The 16,279-nt window shown below is 50.6% G+C and overlaps 2 protein-coding genes across 2 annotated transcripts; one reads left to right on the top strand and one right to left on the bottom strand.

Moving 5' to 3' along the window:
* Positions 1-4,811: 4,811 nt before the first annotated feature.
* Naxe (NAD(P)HX epimerase) lies at positions 4,812-11,467 on the bottom strand. The gene is made up of 5 exons (XM_018639056.1): positions 11,248-11,467; positions 10,885-10,948; positions 6,105-6,516; positions 5,750-5,993; positions 4,812-5,220 (listed from the first exon to the last, which is right to left on the bottom strand). The coding sequence occupies exons 2-5, from the start codon at positions 10,922-10,924 to the stop codon at positions 4,987-4,989; spliced, it is 930 nt and encodes a 309-aa protein (XP_018494572.1). The 5' UTR covers positions 10,925-10,948; positions 11,248-11,467; the 3' UTR covers positions 4,812-4,986.
* A 537-nt stretch (positions 11,468-12,004) lies between these two features.
* Positions 12,005-16,130, top strand: l(1)G0020 (RNA cytidine acetyltransferase l(1)G0020). The gene is made up of 10 exons (XM_018639057.1): positions 12,005-12,112; positions 12,284-12,530; positions 12,620-12,858; positions 12,966-13,273; positions 13,386-14,395; positions 14,496-14,779; positions 14,925-15,333; positions 15,438-15,529; positions 15,662-15,861; positions 15,952-16,130. Exons 1-10 carry the CDS (start codon positions 12,005-12,007, stop codon positions 16,079-16,081), a joined length of 3,027 nt encoding a protein of 1,008 aa, XP_018494573.1. The 3' UTR covers positions 16,082-16,130.
* Positions 16,131-16,279: the final 149 nt, after the last annotated feature.

The raw sequence follows: 16,279 nt of genomic DNA, 5'->3' as shown, positions 1-16,279 counted from the left end.
CCGGTACAGGAACCCTTGGTGGTACAACAGGAACTTTCATTTTGACGGTGTTTGTCTTTCATTGTACGATAGTTTGCCGAACGGTCAGCATTGTTCGTTGGTGGGGAAGAATCTGCGACGATAAGCACGAAACAACACTTTACAAGGGGCTCTGTTATGAGTTTCGAAGTCGGCTGCTGTCCGACTGTGTGCTGATTAGAAAAAGCTCATTCCGGCTCTCTGGTCATCGGTCGATTCGTTTTGTTTGCTGCACAGCAACAACGTGCGCTTTTTGGTCGATCCGCTAATTTGTCGACAACGCTTGGTACCGATAGGACGTCCAACTCATACACACACGGACCGAACCAACCAACAAATCGCCTGACTGCCGGAGGAACGGACAGACGCCTTTACGTACACGGCCGGCACCGGGCCAACATGGACCCGGCACCGCAGTAGTGAACGTCGAAGAAACTAAAGCGACTTCTTCCGGGATACTTTCACACCGGTAGATTGGGCTCCCGCTACGTGTCGGTCGATAAACTTGCATTGCCGTCATGAATGTATCGCTGACTGTTTACCCTGTGGCTCGGTTCTGCATTTATGGCCGATACTTCTATTATTTTCTCTGATAGATGCATGGACACGATACAATGCTCCTGGAAGGAGGCATGGAGAATTCGATTTACGTCGGTCCTACACCTTTCCGCTCATGATAATTCGGCGCATTCTCTCCCCGCGAATTAGCCTGAGTGTGGCCCATCCAGAAAGGAGTGTCGCCGGTTATCACGCGGCAAGTTAGGCAAAAGCTTCCCTTTAAATAAACGTCGAGCTATGAGCTCAGAAGCGGAAATATTAGTCCGCAAGTCATCGAGGACTCTCCATCTTCTGGAGCCGCGACTGGTCGCCTCCTCTCGTTTAGCGGGACGACACGATTGTGGGAAGAGATGAAAATTCTGACGATCCGCACCAGGGTGCAGCTTCAAGCGAGCACCTCATAGACACTGCGACTCGGGTGTTTCTTCATTCCGAATCGACTCTTGCTGATTCGTGATCATTAGATCGGGCCGAAAAACAGGGCTTGATAAGCATTAGTCAATAATAACAGTTTGAATAATAATTCAATTATCTATTCTACAGCGATTCTTTCAGAGTCGGGAAACGAAATACTTTCTGATTTTCGCAACGTGACTGAACGCGGTCGAAAGTTCCCCAGGAGAAACACTTTGTGTTGGGGAAGAGCTACGCGGTGCCGCTTTGTTTGATGAAAGTTTGCTTTGCATAACCTCTCTTCGGCTTATTCGGTCAGGAGCTCACTTGAGAACAATAGAACTTAATGAAACTTCTTAAGCTTATTCGGCTGTAAAAGCATGATAATTCACGGACGCTCCCCACTTTGATCCGAGAAATAATGATCCTCAACTATTTCGTTTTCATTAGAAGCGTTTTTTTTGGTAACCGAAAGATCGTCTAGAACTGCGATTCTGCTCAAGAACAAATTGGAACTCACGCTCAGGCGCGCCGAATTCTTCCTGACCGAGAAGCCACGTGAACTCCGCATCCGGATTTGTGATACGGGAGCGTGCTCAAACTCGACTGCGGATCACCTCTGAAGGTTCTGACGACTAGGCTGCTTCTGTTATCGTTTCATGTTTCTTGAGTTGCAACGTCTGAGGATCGCTGGCCAGCAAGCTTCCATACAATTTCTTTCCAGGGGGAAGGGGGGGGGGCGACTCATCCCTCGAAGGGGGCCGAGGTTCAAAGATGATGACGCTAGCCCTAGAAGCCCATGCTTCAATATATTGACGTAGACAAAAAATCTTGGGGGGAGGAACACGCTCCTCCCCCCCGGGCCCTCTAATGGACGCTACTGCTTGTCAGCACTACGGAGGCAAACGATGAACCGAATGATCGTAAGAACGACATGCTGTGTTGTTCTCCCCTTTGATGAGAAGATGGTCCCGCAGGTAGCCGGAGCCAGTGGAATCAATGTTCGTCTACTTTCCCGCTCCCTCTCGATTTTATAGACGCGACGTAAGTCGGTCATGCCCCGGGGTTTCGCTAGAAAGTCTGGAGTCCTCACGCTCGGTGCCTTCCTTTCAGAACGGAGCTTTTTTTCAAATTCTTCACGGGAATCACTTGCCGGAGTCGTCGATCACAGAGCCGACTCATGAGTCTCTGTAATTCTCCCCCGCTCGGTTCGACGGAAGAGAATCACAGGAGAGGTATCGCTACCCCGTCTGACGGATTCAGCAAGCAGATTTGTACAGCAGACCTTCGTTACCCTCCCTGAAGGAGAACGAATGAAGACTCTGTATCCTTCCGTAAGCATCGTCCAGAACTTGGGCTCGTCTCCCTGGAGGAACGTCCCTGCAGCAGAAAAAGTCAAGAGAAGCGCTGAAAGATGTTCTAGCTAATGGCAAGACGTGCTGATTACTGAGGAATCTCGTCGGTGACTTCGGCTCCCTGAGGAATGAGCATCCGCTCTCAATAATTGATGAATGATCTCGGGAGGCTTGATTGAATCACGGATCGCTGGGCCGAATCACCCGCTGAGCTGCGCTACCCGCTCAGCGGCGAAGCTATGCGGTGCGCGTACGTGGAACGACTTTTTCGCTCTACGGAATGGAGTTGTTGTTAGCCCCGAAGATGTCCGACGGCGGTTCCCTTCCCCGTGTTTCCTTTTACTTTCGGAAACGCTTTTCTGAAGAGCCGAGGAGTGCCTCGGGGAGCATTCTGGACTGTTTCACTTTCATTTTCAGCGGGGAAAAACGACGAAATAGAAGAGAAAAATGATGACGCACAAAAAAAACGCCGGAGAAGACGTCTGCTACGACGGAGATGACTGTTCGGTCGGTCGGACCGACGCGACGTACCGACTGACTGACTGGCTGCTTGCTTGGTCGGGTCGTAAATGGAGCTTCGACTGACTTCAACGACGCTCCCTAACTTGGTTAAGGCCGATGTCGTTTCAGAAATAAAATAACACGCTGTCAAACGACTGCCGCGAACGCTCAAACACCCAGAATCCGAGAGCGTCTCGGATCACGTATTGACCCACATAGAGCTTCTAGACGTCGGCGGCGGTTACAACGGCAGCGGCACGAGTGTGATGCTTTTCCTCGTTAGCCGGGGACACAAAATTGAAGCCTCGAAATGAGAACTCCCGAAGGAGACCGATTCTGCGCACGAATGCGAATTCATTCCGGAACACTCACGTAGCTGCTCGCAGCAGTCGAGCAGGTCTCGATACAACATGTTCTCGCCTCGTCTATTCGTCGATGACCGATCGAGTCTATCCCAACTCATGGGACTCGATGGAGCCGTCGAGAAAACGTCGACTCGGTCCCCTCGATTGGGTTGCAGTGGGATATCTCCGAAATGGATTGGCTCCCGATGTATATTCGTTCGTGCGTCGGTCTTCGCTAAACTTTGAGGATTCGACACTGCATGCCGCGTCGCATAACGACTAGCTGTGCAGCTCGATGCCTCGATTCCTCTCCGCTTCGGAACTGTCGAGCAATCAACTGATCGGATAGGTCTGTTCCGTTGGCATGCTCCAGTCCCTGCGAGTGATTTTTTGCGTCTATTCGCAGATCGCTCCAACGGTGGATTAGGAATGACACATTCAAAGCCGCTAGTTTAGCATGATTGATCGTAAAACCTCTCTTGATCCTAATTCTCGGACAAAGATTAAATAGCTACCGGACCTTCCGGCGGGAAGCCGACGAGACGGCAACGACTTTCACTCCGGCGGAAACGACATCAGGCAATGAACCAGTCACTGTTCCGTTGACAAATCGGATTGTGATCCTTTCAACTTGGATTCGGAGGATTCCTTTTTGGAAGATCGTGTTTGTCTGTAATGTCTGCTGTGTCTTCGCCTCCGTGAATTCGGTTAGAAAGGAACGGTCGTGTATGTTCGGTTCCGCACTGGACAGTTGCGCGGCTGACCGATCGGATGGATGGCTAGATGGATGAACGGATGGCTGGCCGGCCGGCCGTATTTCGCCTCGTGAAATGTTCTTCTTTTCCCCTCGCTGAGCGGACGTCCATTGAGACGCGAAGTATTTCTGGTTGGGGATTGGCTCCCGTAAAGGCATCAGCAGAATCTCTCCTTTTTCCCTCGATCGACGTCCACTACGGTCCTCGCTATGACCGCCAATATGGTCAGCAGCGGCGGCGGCGGCCCGTCTTCGGTGATGCCGTTGCTGCCACCGCCCCCAGTCAGAGCCGATATCGCGGAAATCGGGATGAGAACGAAAAAAATGGGATGAGAATTATGTTATCGAGGCCCGACACTGCACTTGGGACAAGAAGAATGGAACGTTGTCCAGCTGACCGTGCCGGTCAACGATTATTAATGCCGATATTCGTTTACGGACTTCTTCTGTTTCGATTGGCGTGGTTACAGCGTCTTTTCTGTCGGTGGGTCAGAGCTCGATGAGGCAAAGAGTTCCCAGAGTCCACGGTCGAAGTCGCCTGCGTGAGGAGCGCGAGGCTCATACTTACCCGGGCTCACCCAGAGAAAAAGTAAAAGAAATACACGATATTCGTGCAACATTGAGGCTCATTCGATGGCTAATGTACGGTATGCGCAGACAAGGCAGAACTCATCACTGGATGAAGGTGCTTTATTCTCAATAGGCGAAAAATTCTCGGCCTTGTCCAGCCGAAACCTTTCCGAACGGAAGAGGAACGCTCTCAAAACCGAATCAGAGGTACACATAGCTGTCTGTACGGACTTGGAACAAATTCCGTCAAGGAAGCGATCGAATCGAACAAGGAAAGTGTGCTTGTCTTCCCCGTGACTCTCCGATTATCCGCAGATGTTTGTCTTCGCAAGAGATGGATCGCCGATGCGACAATGCTTGTTCAAACAGAGCTTTCTGAGCGCTTCCTTCTGATCGGCTGAAACCCAAGATCACTTCCGTTCCGGAGGTCAAGTGCTTCGTTTATTCTGAGGGGCAATGATTCGTACTCTTGTGGACGAGGTTCCTTAGGGGTCTAGCCAAGTTGTACAACGAGCTCAGTGCCGGGATATCTGGGAAGCTTAAGATTGAATTTCGCTGCCAATGAGTCCGGAATGTACCTTCCGCCGAGGTAGTGCTTCCCGTGAAAGTTCTGCATCCCTTTTTTCGGAGCTGTTAGAGATACGACCATGTCCGGCTTGATGGAATCTTGATGCGGGCCTGTCTCTACGTCCCAGCCCGAAGGCACATCGACACTGACGATGGGTGTCTAGAAAAGAAGCAAAACTTGATTGAGTGATGCGTTCACTCCACTAGACCGAGAGCGCCTCGAATCGTAGTCTTCCAGATAGGAAACGTATAACGTCAGAAGGAAGCATCGGACGCGTGTCCGAATTGTGATCGACTTCGCGTCTTTCCGTCACTAGTCGGGCCGTCGTTCTTGGAGCCATCCTTGTTGATCGCGACCGCGGGGTACCCGGAGATGACGAAACTTTTTTGTTGATGCACGAATCAAACGTAATACATTCGAGACATGGCTGGTGGACCGTCGGACCAGGACCAACGATTCACCGTTTTGATTGATTGAAATTCATTGAATTCAATGGACACGTCATCTAGGGTCAGGCGATGTAACAGTATGAAGCATCGGGGAAAGAGGTCTTATCCGGCAACCTAATGGCAGCATCGACTTCCCGGAGAATCGGGAACAATTTTTCTTCCAATTACTAAGAAGGAGTCATCGATTGTAATGTCTCAGTACCTTAAAGGAGGGATCTGATCTCGGTATATGAACATACCTTGAATCTGCACATTTTCTGGAGAACTTCGACGAACTCTGGTCGGACGGGGGGCTTGAAACCGAAGCCGAAAAGAGCGTCGACGGCCAGAGTGAAATTGTTGTCGACGAGATTGGCATCCGGTAGGAAGCTCATGAACGAGATTTCCATTTCTTCGCATTGACGTCGGAGGGCCGCGAATATCGGTTTCGCTGTTTGCTTCGGATAGAAAATGCACGGATCGTATCCAAACCATTTCAGGTGTCTGGAAGCGAGAGATTGTCTATCTGACGCGTCGCCAAGCGCACACGATTCATTCGACCGCGGAAATATCTCCGTTCTTCTGGAACACGATCAACCGACTCAAGTGCCCTACCTTGCTGCCACCAGACCATCTCCGCCATTGTTTCCAGGCCCAGAGCAGATGAGAACTTTAGGAGGAGGTGCTTTGCTTGGTGGGGGGTAGGCTTTCGCGATCGCTGTGGCGACCGCCAAGCCCGCCAATTCCATCAGCTGATCGATGGTGAAACCGTAATCACCGAATAGCTCCACATCGATATTGGTGGCCTGTTCCTGGGTGAGGTAAGTTATGTCGGAATGATCGGCCGAAAACGAGCTGTTCCTCGATGAGGTTGACATCACTGACAGCAACGAAGGGGACGGGGATGGAGTTCCGTGCGAGGGAGGCGCGGAGCTTGTCGGTGCCCGGAGCCCCGAGGTCAGAGAAGCTCCGGAGGGGAAGAGGGTCTGGAGGGAGAGCCCGCTGCTCCGTCGGCGAATCGCGGTGGCTGGAAGCGAGAAAATTCCGATGAGCTCCCAATCGATTCGAAGCGGGGAATTACGGAAATCAAACGTGAGAAAAAGAGAATCACTGAGATCCCTCGCGATCCGATCGAATGAAGCGAGTGCGGGAGCGACCGGTTCAATTATCCTATGGGGAAGACGGGAACTCGCCTCTGGTCGTCACTACAAGATGATTAAAGGAGCTCCCACAGGAGCTGTTTACTCCATGGCCGTGAGGCCTAACGTCTACTGTGGCTTCTCAAGTGAAAGAGGAGCGCCGAAATGGAAACCGCCTTCGAGATGCCGAGTGGCGCTGCAAACTCGAAATAGGGCGACTATCGGCAAAGGCAGCAAGTTCTAAGAGGAGCCTGGAGATCCGTAGGATTCACTCCGGCGCTATGACGATCGAACCTCGTGTCGGACTCATTCAGGCTCGGAGCCACTATTTCGGGAACATCGCTTCCCGAGCTCGACTCCGACTTTCCCAACTCCGAGTCGCTGCAATCGCTCCTGGTTTCCAACCCATATTCGGCTCGCGTCACACACTAAGCGTCGATACGGGTCGATCGAGCTATGCTCCGATACTTTGGAAATGATGTCCGGGTTCCGAGACTCGGAGCGCTTTTCCTTGCATACATGTGCATCAGAGAGCCCAGAAACTCCCGGAGCGACGCTTCTCCACTTCCTGGGGAAATCCCAATCGCTCGACAACGGTATATTTACGAAACGTTGTAAGGTTGAGGAAAGCGGGCCGATATTCGATTCAGATACTCAATTGCAAAATTTTCTCAGACGAGCCGCGTCAACAGTTCCGATTGTCGTCGACAACAGTTCGACATTCATTGCTTCGCAAGCACATCAAGGCTTTTATCAAATTGATCGATTGATCCCATCGCCAATTGGACCGCCGCGAACGAGTAGAGTAAAAAAATGAAACCAGAAGCATTTCTCGATGAAACGTCGATTCCGTTTTGAAAAAAACATCCATCAGATCTGCTGAGTCGCTTCGTTCATCTCGTGGAAGCCACGTTTTGATAGTGCCACTTCAGTGAAGAAGGTGCCGATGCTAATTTCATTCAAGAAAGCACAGAGCGGAGAACATTCGATTGGACGAATCGACTTCTCACTCAGTCAGTCTCAGCGCTGCTCGCTTTCGAAATGATAATGTGGTCTTCGTGCTGCACAATTTTCCCCGGTTTTCCGAGAATGCTCGAAACATCCGTCATAGATTGGCTGCGCATCGTCCTAGCGGGTGCAGTGGGTGCGAGTCCCCCGAAGAGTTGCGCAAGTGTTCATTCACTAATTTCGTTCGCCATCCCAGAATAACGCTGACAGCTGGTACAGATGGCGGCTTTCCCTGGCTCGTATGAAGGCAAACGAAGACTGAGCGAGAGGAAGTCTGGCGAAGGAGACGGCTCCCATCGATACTCTTTCGGGGTATGAACATTTCTTCGACAAAGGGGCATCCATGCGGGAGTTTCGTCAGCAGGGAAGTCCCGCGAATAAGGGACGTATCAGATAGGAAACCTTCCAGTTGGAGTCAATAAGTAGTTACCTTCTGACACGTGTCAAACTCCTTCTAACACGAGCCTTTAAGAGGCAAGAGGTTCCTCGAACGCGGGACTTCCTCCGAGAAATTTCAGAGACCCTCGATCCGATCTCGGTGGCAGATTTGGGGCTTATTCGAGGGTGAACTCCGGGAGCTGGATATCGGAGTTGTATCCGGTGGAAGACGCTCATCAATTTATGGCGCGAGAATTCCGTCCACGCCCGCAAACTCCTCCCATGCCGGCAGTGGATCGAACCTTTTCTCCTGATATTTGTATTAGATGAGAAAATCGTCACTTTCCGAGACCGATGCCGGAGGCGCCATCGGAAGATGCAGACTCCAAAGAAGACAAGAAGAAACGCGGCGAGCCTGCTTCGGTCCAGGCGATATTGCGGTGAGGTGGACCCGCAAACAGGCTTCCCGATGCTCTCGCTGCTGGAATATGCTCTTTCGAATAATATCGGCGAAAGGCGCTTCGACACCCATCAGGCGAAGTATCAAGGACTGCTGTACCCCGAGGTGTGATTTTCGCAGATAGCGCTCGATGTTTGCTCTTGGGGAGTTCATTTCCCTCGTCGTCTTCGCTTCCTTTTCTTCTTCACACTTAGTCAGGATGGTGTCTTTCATATTTCAAAGTATTCTCCTGATGTAAATTCCCGAGAATTTCGGCAAAGTCAGAAGTGAAACTTCGCTCCACGGGAAGGATCATGAGGCACGGACGGGATTCTCCGCCTCTCGAGTAAAGTATTTACGAAAGAATCAAAAACAAATGTAATTTACAAACGGCGGCGCCCCTCGCACCGAGAAAATTATCCACGGGCTGTTTAAGTCGTTGGTGGTGATTACAAAACTCAGGTTCCCACGCATACTTTTGTTCTTTCTAATATATTTAGAAGAGATGGAGTAAGTTCATAAGTTTTTGAAATCTGGAGGCACGCGAAGATATGGAATTAGTGATCACGCTCGTTTTAAGAAATTGACTCTCATTCCTGTTATTTTCGGAAGCTTTCTGGCTTCCTAATCGATTCGGATTTGGGCAATTCGAGAGAAATCAGAATGCGAGAGCAACATTTCATATCTCGGCAAAGATTTCAATGTACTTCAATCCCGCGGCTCCTCGCAATTCCAACCATCATGATGTTTGCGCGACGCATCCGGTACGATTTGCTTTTTTGGACGCGCCAGGCTTCTGATCGTGTAACATAAGGACGATCCCGACCAGTTCAGAATTTCTTGAAAGTATTTTGAGTTCAAGGTTCCTATTTGGATGTGAGTGCCGGCCGACACTCCATCCCACCAGATGTCTGACCAGGCGGCCTGTCTCTGGTAAGAGGCTTCAAAAGAGTCTGTTTGCGTTCGTGTGTAAGGGCATGGAGTCATTGGTGGGAATGGATGAGAAACACAGCCACCGAGATGAAATAAAAAATATCTCGCCCTTGAAGTCACCGCTGAAGGAACGTAATTCATGAAATTGGTTCCGAACAAGATGATGGCCGCTTCTGAATGATGAACACGAGGAGCCGTTGAAGGAGATGGTTCTAGCGAGGAACCGGAGTCGGGCAGAAGGGGGGAACAGAAAATCTTATGGAGCCATATTCGCTCACTTTTATCTCCAGCACTCGAGCTGCCTCCGAAGTCTGTTAACTACGTGGTCGATAAGTCACAATCAGCTGGTGGTTCTTCTCGGTGACTATCGCCACCACGTCGGCGTCGCTCTGAGAAAACGAAGGCATCGGATGGCTTCTATACGAAATCGATAGCGGACGCACGTGATTCCAGAGGCAGAGCTTCTGGAGCTGGTCTTATTACGCCATGTTGGCGGAGGCGGAGGACATCGGATGCGTCCGAATCAGATCAGTATATCGAAGAGAGTTCCGTCATCGACTTTCGTGAGCATGGACCACTAGTGGAGTCATTCAGGTAAATGATTCCCAACGATATTCTAGACAGGACAAGATCGTATTACGCGCCCAAGGGAAGCGAAGAAGTTGAAACGAAAATCCGCGGCCAAGGCAAACAAAATGTCGATTCCGAATCAAGGAAGAGGGAAGTTGAACACGCGATTCCAAGTGCTTGTTGTCGAGTTCACCAATGTCAAACGGCTCGTTGAAATCGCTGTAGAAGTTTTTAAAACTGCGGACGATGGCAAGTCACAGATTCCTCTCGGCTCGGGTGATATCCACGGGAACCAACAAGGGATGATTTTTTCTTTCTATTTCTCCATCGTCGCACGCCTTGAGCGCCAGCGCAAATAAAGTCATCGCACGTTCATAGCAGAGGTCAGGGGTCCGCGGAATGCGGAATTCGCATGCCCAGAGACATGGCCTCTGTAAGTTGATGGGAGAGGCAAGGATCAAAAATGCCCAACATGCATTGAACGATATCAGACTAAGGGACAGATGATCACGAGTCCTTCAGGAGTTCGCTAAAGCCCGTCGAAGGTCGAAGAAACCTCCGCCTTCGAGACACTATTCATAACATCCATCGGATCTTCAGTGGTGATCACAGGACCTGAGCCGTGGTGCCGACTCTGCTTCTGAGGAGGAGATCTACTTCGGAGAGCATCCCCATTGGGGAAATGGATCGATGCCCATTGAGACATTCCCGCGAGGTATTCTGCCGGCGAGTCATGCCGCCCTAGCGAGGTACATGAGACTGGAAGGAGCTCCGCTACGACCAAGGCGACGTAGTCCGCATAACGCAAATCCCACACGATGAATTTCGAATTTAGCGGTAGGTAGGAATCATGGTACTAACACTCAATGCAATAAATCAGAGATATGTACAGAATATGTAAGGCCCGAGAAGCGCATCGTCGACGTACCGGTGAAATATCGGAGGCTACACGAAACAATGCCACTCATGATGTTGATGGATGGCCGGAACGCCTAGGGGAATTCGTGTTTCTTTTTGAATTAATGGATTAGACGGGTGAAGCTCTGGGACCTGCGCGCTCCACGAGGGTATCCGTGGCCGGACGCGCTCGATCTACGACAGGTATCATGCTCTATGTTCTCGACAGCTGAGCGTTTCCTGAGAGCTAGAGATCGCTCCAAAGCAGAGCGTCCAGCCTAGAAGCGAAACTCCCGCTCGCCGAGGATTTACGCGGGCCAGAATACCCTCCTCGATTTGGTTTCCGAGTACTTCGTTATCTCAAGGACCGGCCGGGGGGAAATTGTGAGCTCACCTGGAAGGCCAAGATTGCACTTCGGCGGCGACCGATCACGCCGTGGAGATTCGCGTTACTTGGTGAGGGGTATCCGCATATTCCGAAATCCTCGATGAGATTCCTCAGACTCTATGCAGGAGTTCTCCTCCCGGGGATGCGGCGATTCCAAGTAACCGAGGATGCTAGAGAGAAGAAGAGACACGAAGTGGCCCTCACACTCTGACCAAAATAACATCAGCTGATTTTTATTCACGCCACCGTCAATAACAAGCCGGGCACAGGCCTGTGCCGCGGCGCGATCTAAGCGCGTCATCAGCGAGCGATCTAACCTGTAGAGAGGAGTGGAGATTCTAGAGGGTGTGGAAGGCCTCCGAATGAGAGACTCGGATCATGCCCAGTCCGTGGGGCTATTGTGGTGAATCTGCGCGGAGATCCCTTGGAGTCCGATATGCGGGAATTCCGAGACCAGCTGTTCGCGGAGCGCCAGCTGTTTCAGCTTTCAAAACGCCCTGCCCGAGGGTCTGGAGAGATCAGCGTCATCATTTTCTGTTTGTATTCCCGGCTTTGAAGCACGTGTGTTGATAGCTCCCTCCTCGCGGAGACACAACATCGGACTGATTGTGAGTGAGCGCGGTTTGTGCAATCGAACAGGCAGAGGGGAAACTCATTCCGAACAGTTCGGAAAGGCTTATACCAAGTGATCTGATCCCCAGAGTGAAAGTTTCACGTCGTGGAGATGGGTGTGGACAAGAAAGAGTCCACGGGCTCTGCTACGATGAAAAGGAAGAAGATCGATAATAGGATCCGAGTCTTGATTCAGAATGGAGTGGCTAAAAAACAGCGGAGCATGTTTCTCATCGTCGGACCCAAAGCCAGAGAGCAGGTGAGTAACTTTTCCGAATTGGAGTCACCAGATCGCCCTCGAGAGTCAGGGAGAGTCTTGATTCTAACTTTGATATTTAGAACTTGTTGCTCGCCCCGTTTTCATTCTTATGCAGGAATCTCCGGTATCGAAGCTCTGGTACCTCCCTAACGAGAATTCCTCGCCTCACAGGTTGTCATCCTACATCACATGCTCAGTAAGAGCGTTGTCAAGGCACGACCGAGTGTTTTATGGTGTTATAAGAAGAATCTCGGTTTCACCACACATCGTCAGAAACGAATGAAAGAAATTCAGAAAAAGGTGCGAAACGGAACCATGGACGTCAATGAGCAGGATCCTTTCGAGCTTTTCGTCTCGTCTACACAAATACGATACACGTACTATCATGAAACGCACAAGATCCTCGGGCAAACCTTCGGTGAGTGATTTTTTCCAGCCTCAGACTTCTGCCGGTACGACGCAGATAATAATCTAGAACTTAGACATTCACTGCTGATTCGCCTCCAGGAATGCTCGTTCTCCAGGATTTCGAGGCCATGACCCCGAACATCCTCGCGAGAACCGTGGAGACCGTCGAAGGCGGTGGCATTATCTGTATACTTCTGCATACTGTCGACTCACTAAAACAGCTGTATACAATGACGATGGATGTCCACTCCCGGTACAGGACGGAGGTTCACACGAGAGTTGTGAATCGATTCAACGAGCGATTCCTACTTTCGCTAGCCGATCATGCAGATTGTTTGGTAAGGAAACATATCTCTGGAATATCTTGGAGCTCGAACAATGATCTCCATTCCGGAAGCGCAAGGTACAGGCCGGAGGAATTCCTCAGCCAGAGTTCTATTTCCAGGTCGTCGATGACAAGCTCAACATCTTACCACTCTCTTCGAAAGCAGCTGACATCACTCCGATCGATGCATCTGAAATCTCCGACGAGAAGGCTTCGGAGCTCGCAGATTTGAAATCTTCGCTATCTGAAGCCCCTGTAGCACCCATAGTGAACCTGTGCGTGACCACGTCACAGATCCAGGCCTTAATGCTTATGCTGGACGTCCTCGCGGAGAAAAGCATGAAGGCCACCGTTGCACTAACAGCCGGTAGAGGTCGAGGAAAATCAGCATCCTTGGGCCTCGCGATAGCCGCAGCCATAGCGACAGGGTGAATATCTCCACTGCATTCGGAGGATCTCCGAGCTAAGCCCTCGAGTCGAACAAATTCGGAATGCCTTCTGAGAAGGACAGAGTTCAAAAACTCGATGGTTCTTCCGCAGGTATTGCAACGTGTTCGTGACAGCGCCCTCTCCTGAAAATTTGAAAACAGTCTTCGAATTCATCGTGAAGGGCTTCGACGTCATGAAATACGAACAACACATCGATTTCGACGTTGTGCAAAGTACAAACCCGGAGTTTAAGAAGAGCATTGTTAGAATCGTCATGCATCAACAAGGCCAACCCCGCCAGATTGTGCAGTATATCCACCCCCAGGATTATAAATACGCTGCGCAAGCCGAACTCCTCGTGATCGACGAGGCAGCCGCCATACCATTGCCGGTCGTGAAGAACCTCATGGGGAACTACATGGTATTCCTCTCGTCGACGATAAACGGCTACGAGGGGACGGGTCGCTCGTTGAGCTTGAAGCTGATAGCACAGCTCCGCAAGGATTCGGTGACAGCTGGAGCCGATAGTTCGTCTCGCTCGTTGAAGGAATTCCAGATGGAAGAATCCATCCGGTACAAGCCCGGCGATCTATGTGAGAAATGGTTGAACCAACTCCTCTGTTTCGACGCCAGCATCGGACAACAGTTCAAAGGGGCCGGTTGTCCTCCGCCGAACGACTGTCAACTCTACTACGTGAACAGGGACTCTCTGTTCAGTTACCACAAGGTCTCCGAGATGTTCCTTCAGGAGATCGTGGGTCTCTACGTCGCGTCCCACTATAAGAACTCGCCGAACGATCTCCAGCTGCTTTCTGACGCTCCCGCTCACCATATTTTCGTTCTTCTTGGGCCGGTACAAGATTCGAAACTCCCGCAAGTACTCTGTGTCATTCAATTGTGTTACGAGGGCGGAATTTCTTCGGAGTCTGCGAATTATCACCTGTCTCGAGATCAACAACCATCGGGTGATTTGATCCCATGGACCGTAGCGCAGCAATTCCAGGATGCGAACTTCGCCAAGTACTCAGGGGCGCGGATTGTAAGGATTGCAACGCATCCGGATTACCAATCAATGGGCTATGGAAAGAGAGCTATGCAGCTTTTGGCTGAGTTTTATCAAGGTAACTACTTCGAGGGTATCAGAGAGAGCCTTGTCGAGAATCTCGAATCCTAGGCAGATTTCGTCACGGAAGCATCGACCTCGGAATCCTTCGATTGCAGGCTACCATCCGAGTCTTTCCGAAACCGACCCCACGAACCCGACGGCCATGGATGAGATCACGGATTCCGGCACCGACCTACTGAACGAAATAATCGAGCCCAGGAAATCTCTTCCACCGCTCTTGTTGAAACTTGAGGAGTTCCAACCTCGTCAATTAGACTATATCGGTGTCTCTTTCGGTCTGACCAACAACTTGTTCCGGTTTTGGAAGTCGCTCGGCTACGTTCCAGTTTACGTCAGGCAAACACCTAACGAGCTTACGGGAGAACATTCTTGTATTGTGGTATGTCATGATGCTCACTTTCTTTCCTCGATTTTGGTCGATCCGGAAACATCCGAGTCAAGGCATCCCGCCCCGGAGCGAGATCGAAACTTCTTTCTCTACTTCCGAAACATCCACCAGAGCCCCCATTCACTTTTTTTTTCAGGTCAAGTCTCTGCACGATGAGTCCTGGACGTCGCTGCTCTTCAAAGACTTCCGGAAGCGCTTCAGCGCTCTCCTGGGTTTCCAACTCCGTAGCTTGGAGTCGAAACTCGCTTCGAATGTTATCGTGAACAGCGTTCATACAACGACCGTTGACTTGACCCTAGAGGATTTGGAGAGAGAATTCAGTGTTCACGATGTCAAACGACTCGAGCAGTACTGCGGGAACCTTGCGGACTACCATCTGGTGATGGACATGATACCGATCGCGGCGAAATGGTACTTCCTGGGACATATGGGAGACATGCATATTTCCTTGGTGCAACAGTGTATTCTGCTGGCTGTGGGACTGCAGCACCGATCTGTCGACGACATAGCGAAGGATCTGGACATCGACCGCGTCCAGTGTTTGGGTGAGTACGCACCGAGTCTCACGCCGGCCAGAGAGTTCGCAAACACCCCCGTCTCGGCGATACGCGGATCAGAAAATGGCTTTAAGCTTCGATTTCACTCGTAGGCCTCTTCAATCGCACCATGCGGAAGTTCCTCACCAGATTCCAACAACTCAAGGAGCAGAGAATTGTGGAGGCCGATTTCGGTGATGCGAAGGCAAGTCATACAGATCCGAGAATACTGCGTCTAGCGGAAGGACGACTCTCCCGACACGAACATGGTGGTTCCCACAATTATATTCATTGATGTGTTTGGGGTGATAATAATTCATAACTCTTCGACCCCTAGACTGCCGACGGAAGCGAATTGAAACCGCTCAAGAAAAGTCTAAAACGCGACCTTGAAGAAGGCGCCGCGAAGTTTGAACGAAAACAGAAAGAGGATCTTCTGAAGGAACTCAACCTTGATCAATACTCCATCAAAGGGACCGATGACGAATGGAAGACGGCCTTAGGGAACAAAGGCAAAGCCCTGATATCCATAAAGAGGTGTGTTGAGCGACTGAGGTTCTTAGGATGCATCACAGTTTCCAACGTTCAATCCCGTAACGAGCGATGATTTGCGTTCCTCCATTGCAGTTTAAACAAACAAGCAGACGATGACGAGGAAGGAGCAGAAACAGGGAAGAGATTCAAAAGAGACTCCGGAAAGCATCACGGACAGAAAGATCTCAAAATGAAGAAAACCAAGTTCAAAGGGAGGCGTTAAGGTTGAAATACTTCAATATAGGTTTGACAATAAATCGACTTGAATGTGTGGTCACCGACTCTTCTCTTGAACCCTGTAGGTCTGATCTAGTCTTTTTTCGCGCGGAAGCATGTCCCAAATCTCTCAGAACGACCTCCCCGCCATTTTCAAGGCTCCTCCCTCTAATTTGGGATGAAGTTATCGATTGAGATAGCCCTT

The sequence above is a fragment of the Galendromus occidentalis genome, unplaced genomic scaffold, assembly GCF_000255335.2.
Source record: "Galendromus occidentalis unplaced genomic scaffold, Mocc_1.1 scf7180000077284, whole genome shotgun sequence".
Classification (NCBI taxonomy): Eukaryota; Metazoa; Arthropoda; class Arachnida; order Mesostigmata; family Phytoseiidae; genus Galendromus; species Galendromus occidentalis.
Note: the sequence above shows the minus strand (reverse complement) of the source record. Positions and strands in the feature narration are given on the sequence as shown.

Coding starts and splice junctions, on each gene's coding strand:
- Naxe (XM_018639056.1), bottom strand. CDS start 10,924: ATGAGTGGCATTGTTTCGTGTAGCCTCCGATATTTCACCG. Junction 6,517..10,884: donor TAGCCTCCGATATTTCACCG/GTACGTCGACGA, acceptor TCTCGCTTCCAG/CCACCGCGATTCGCCGACGG. Junction 5,994..6,104: donor GATGGTCTGGTGGCAGCAAG/GTAGGGCACTTG, acceptor TCTCGCTTCCAG/ACACCTGAAATGGTTTGGAT.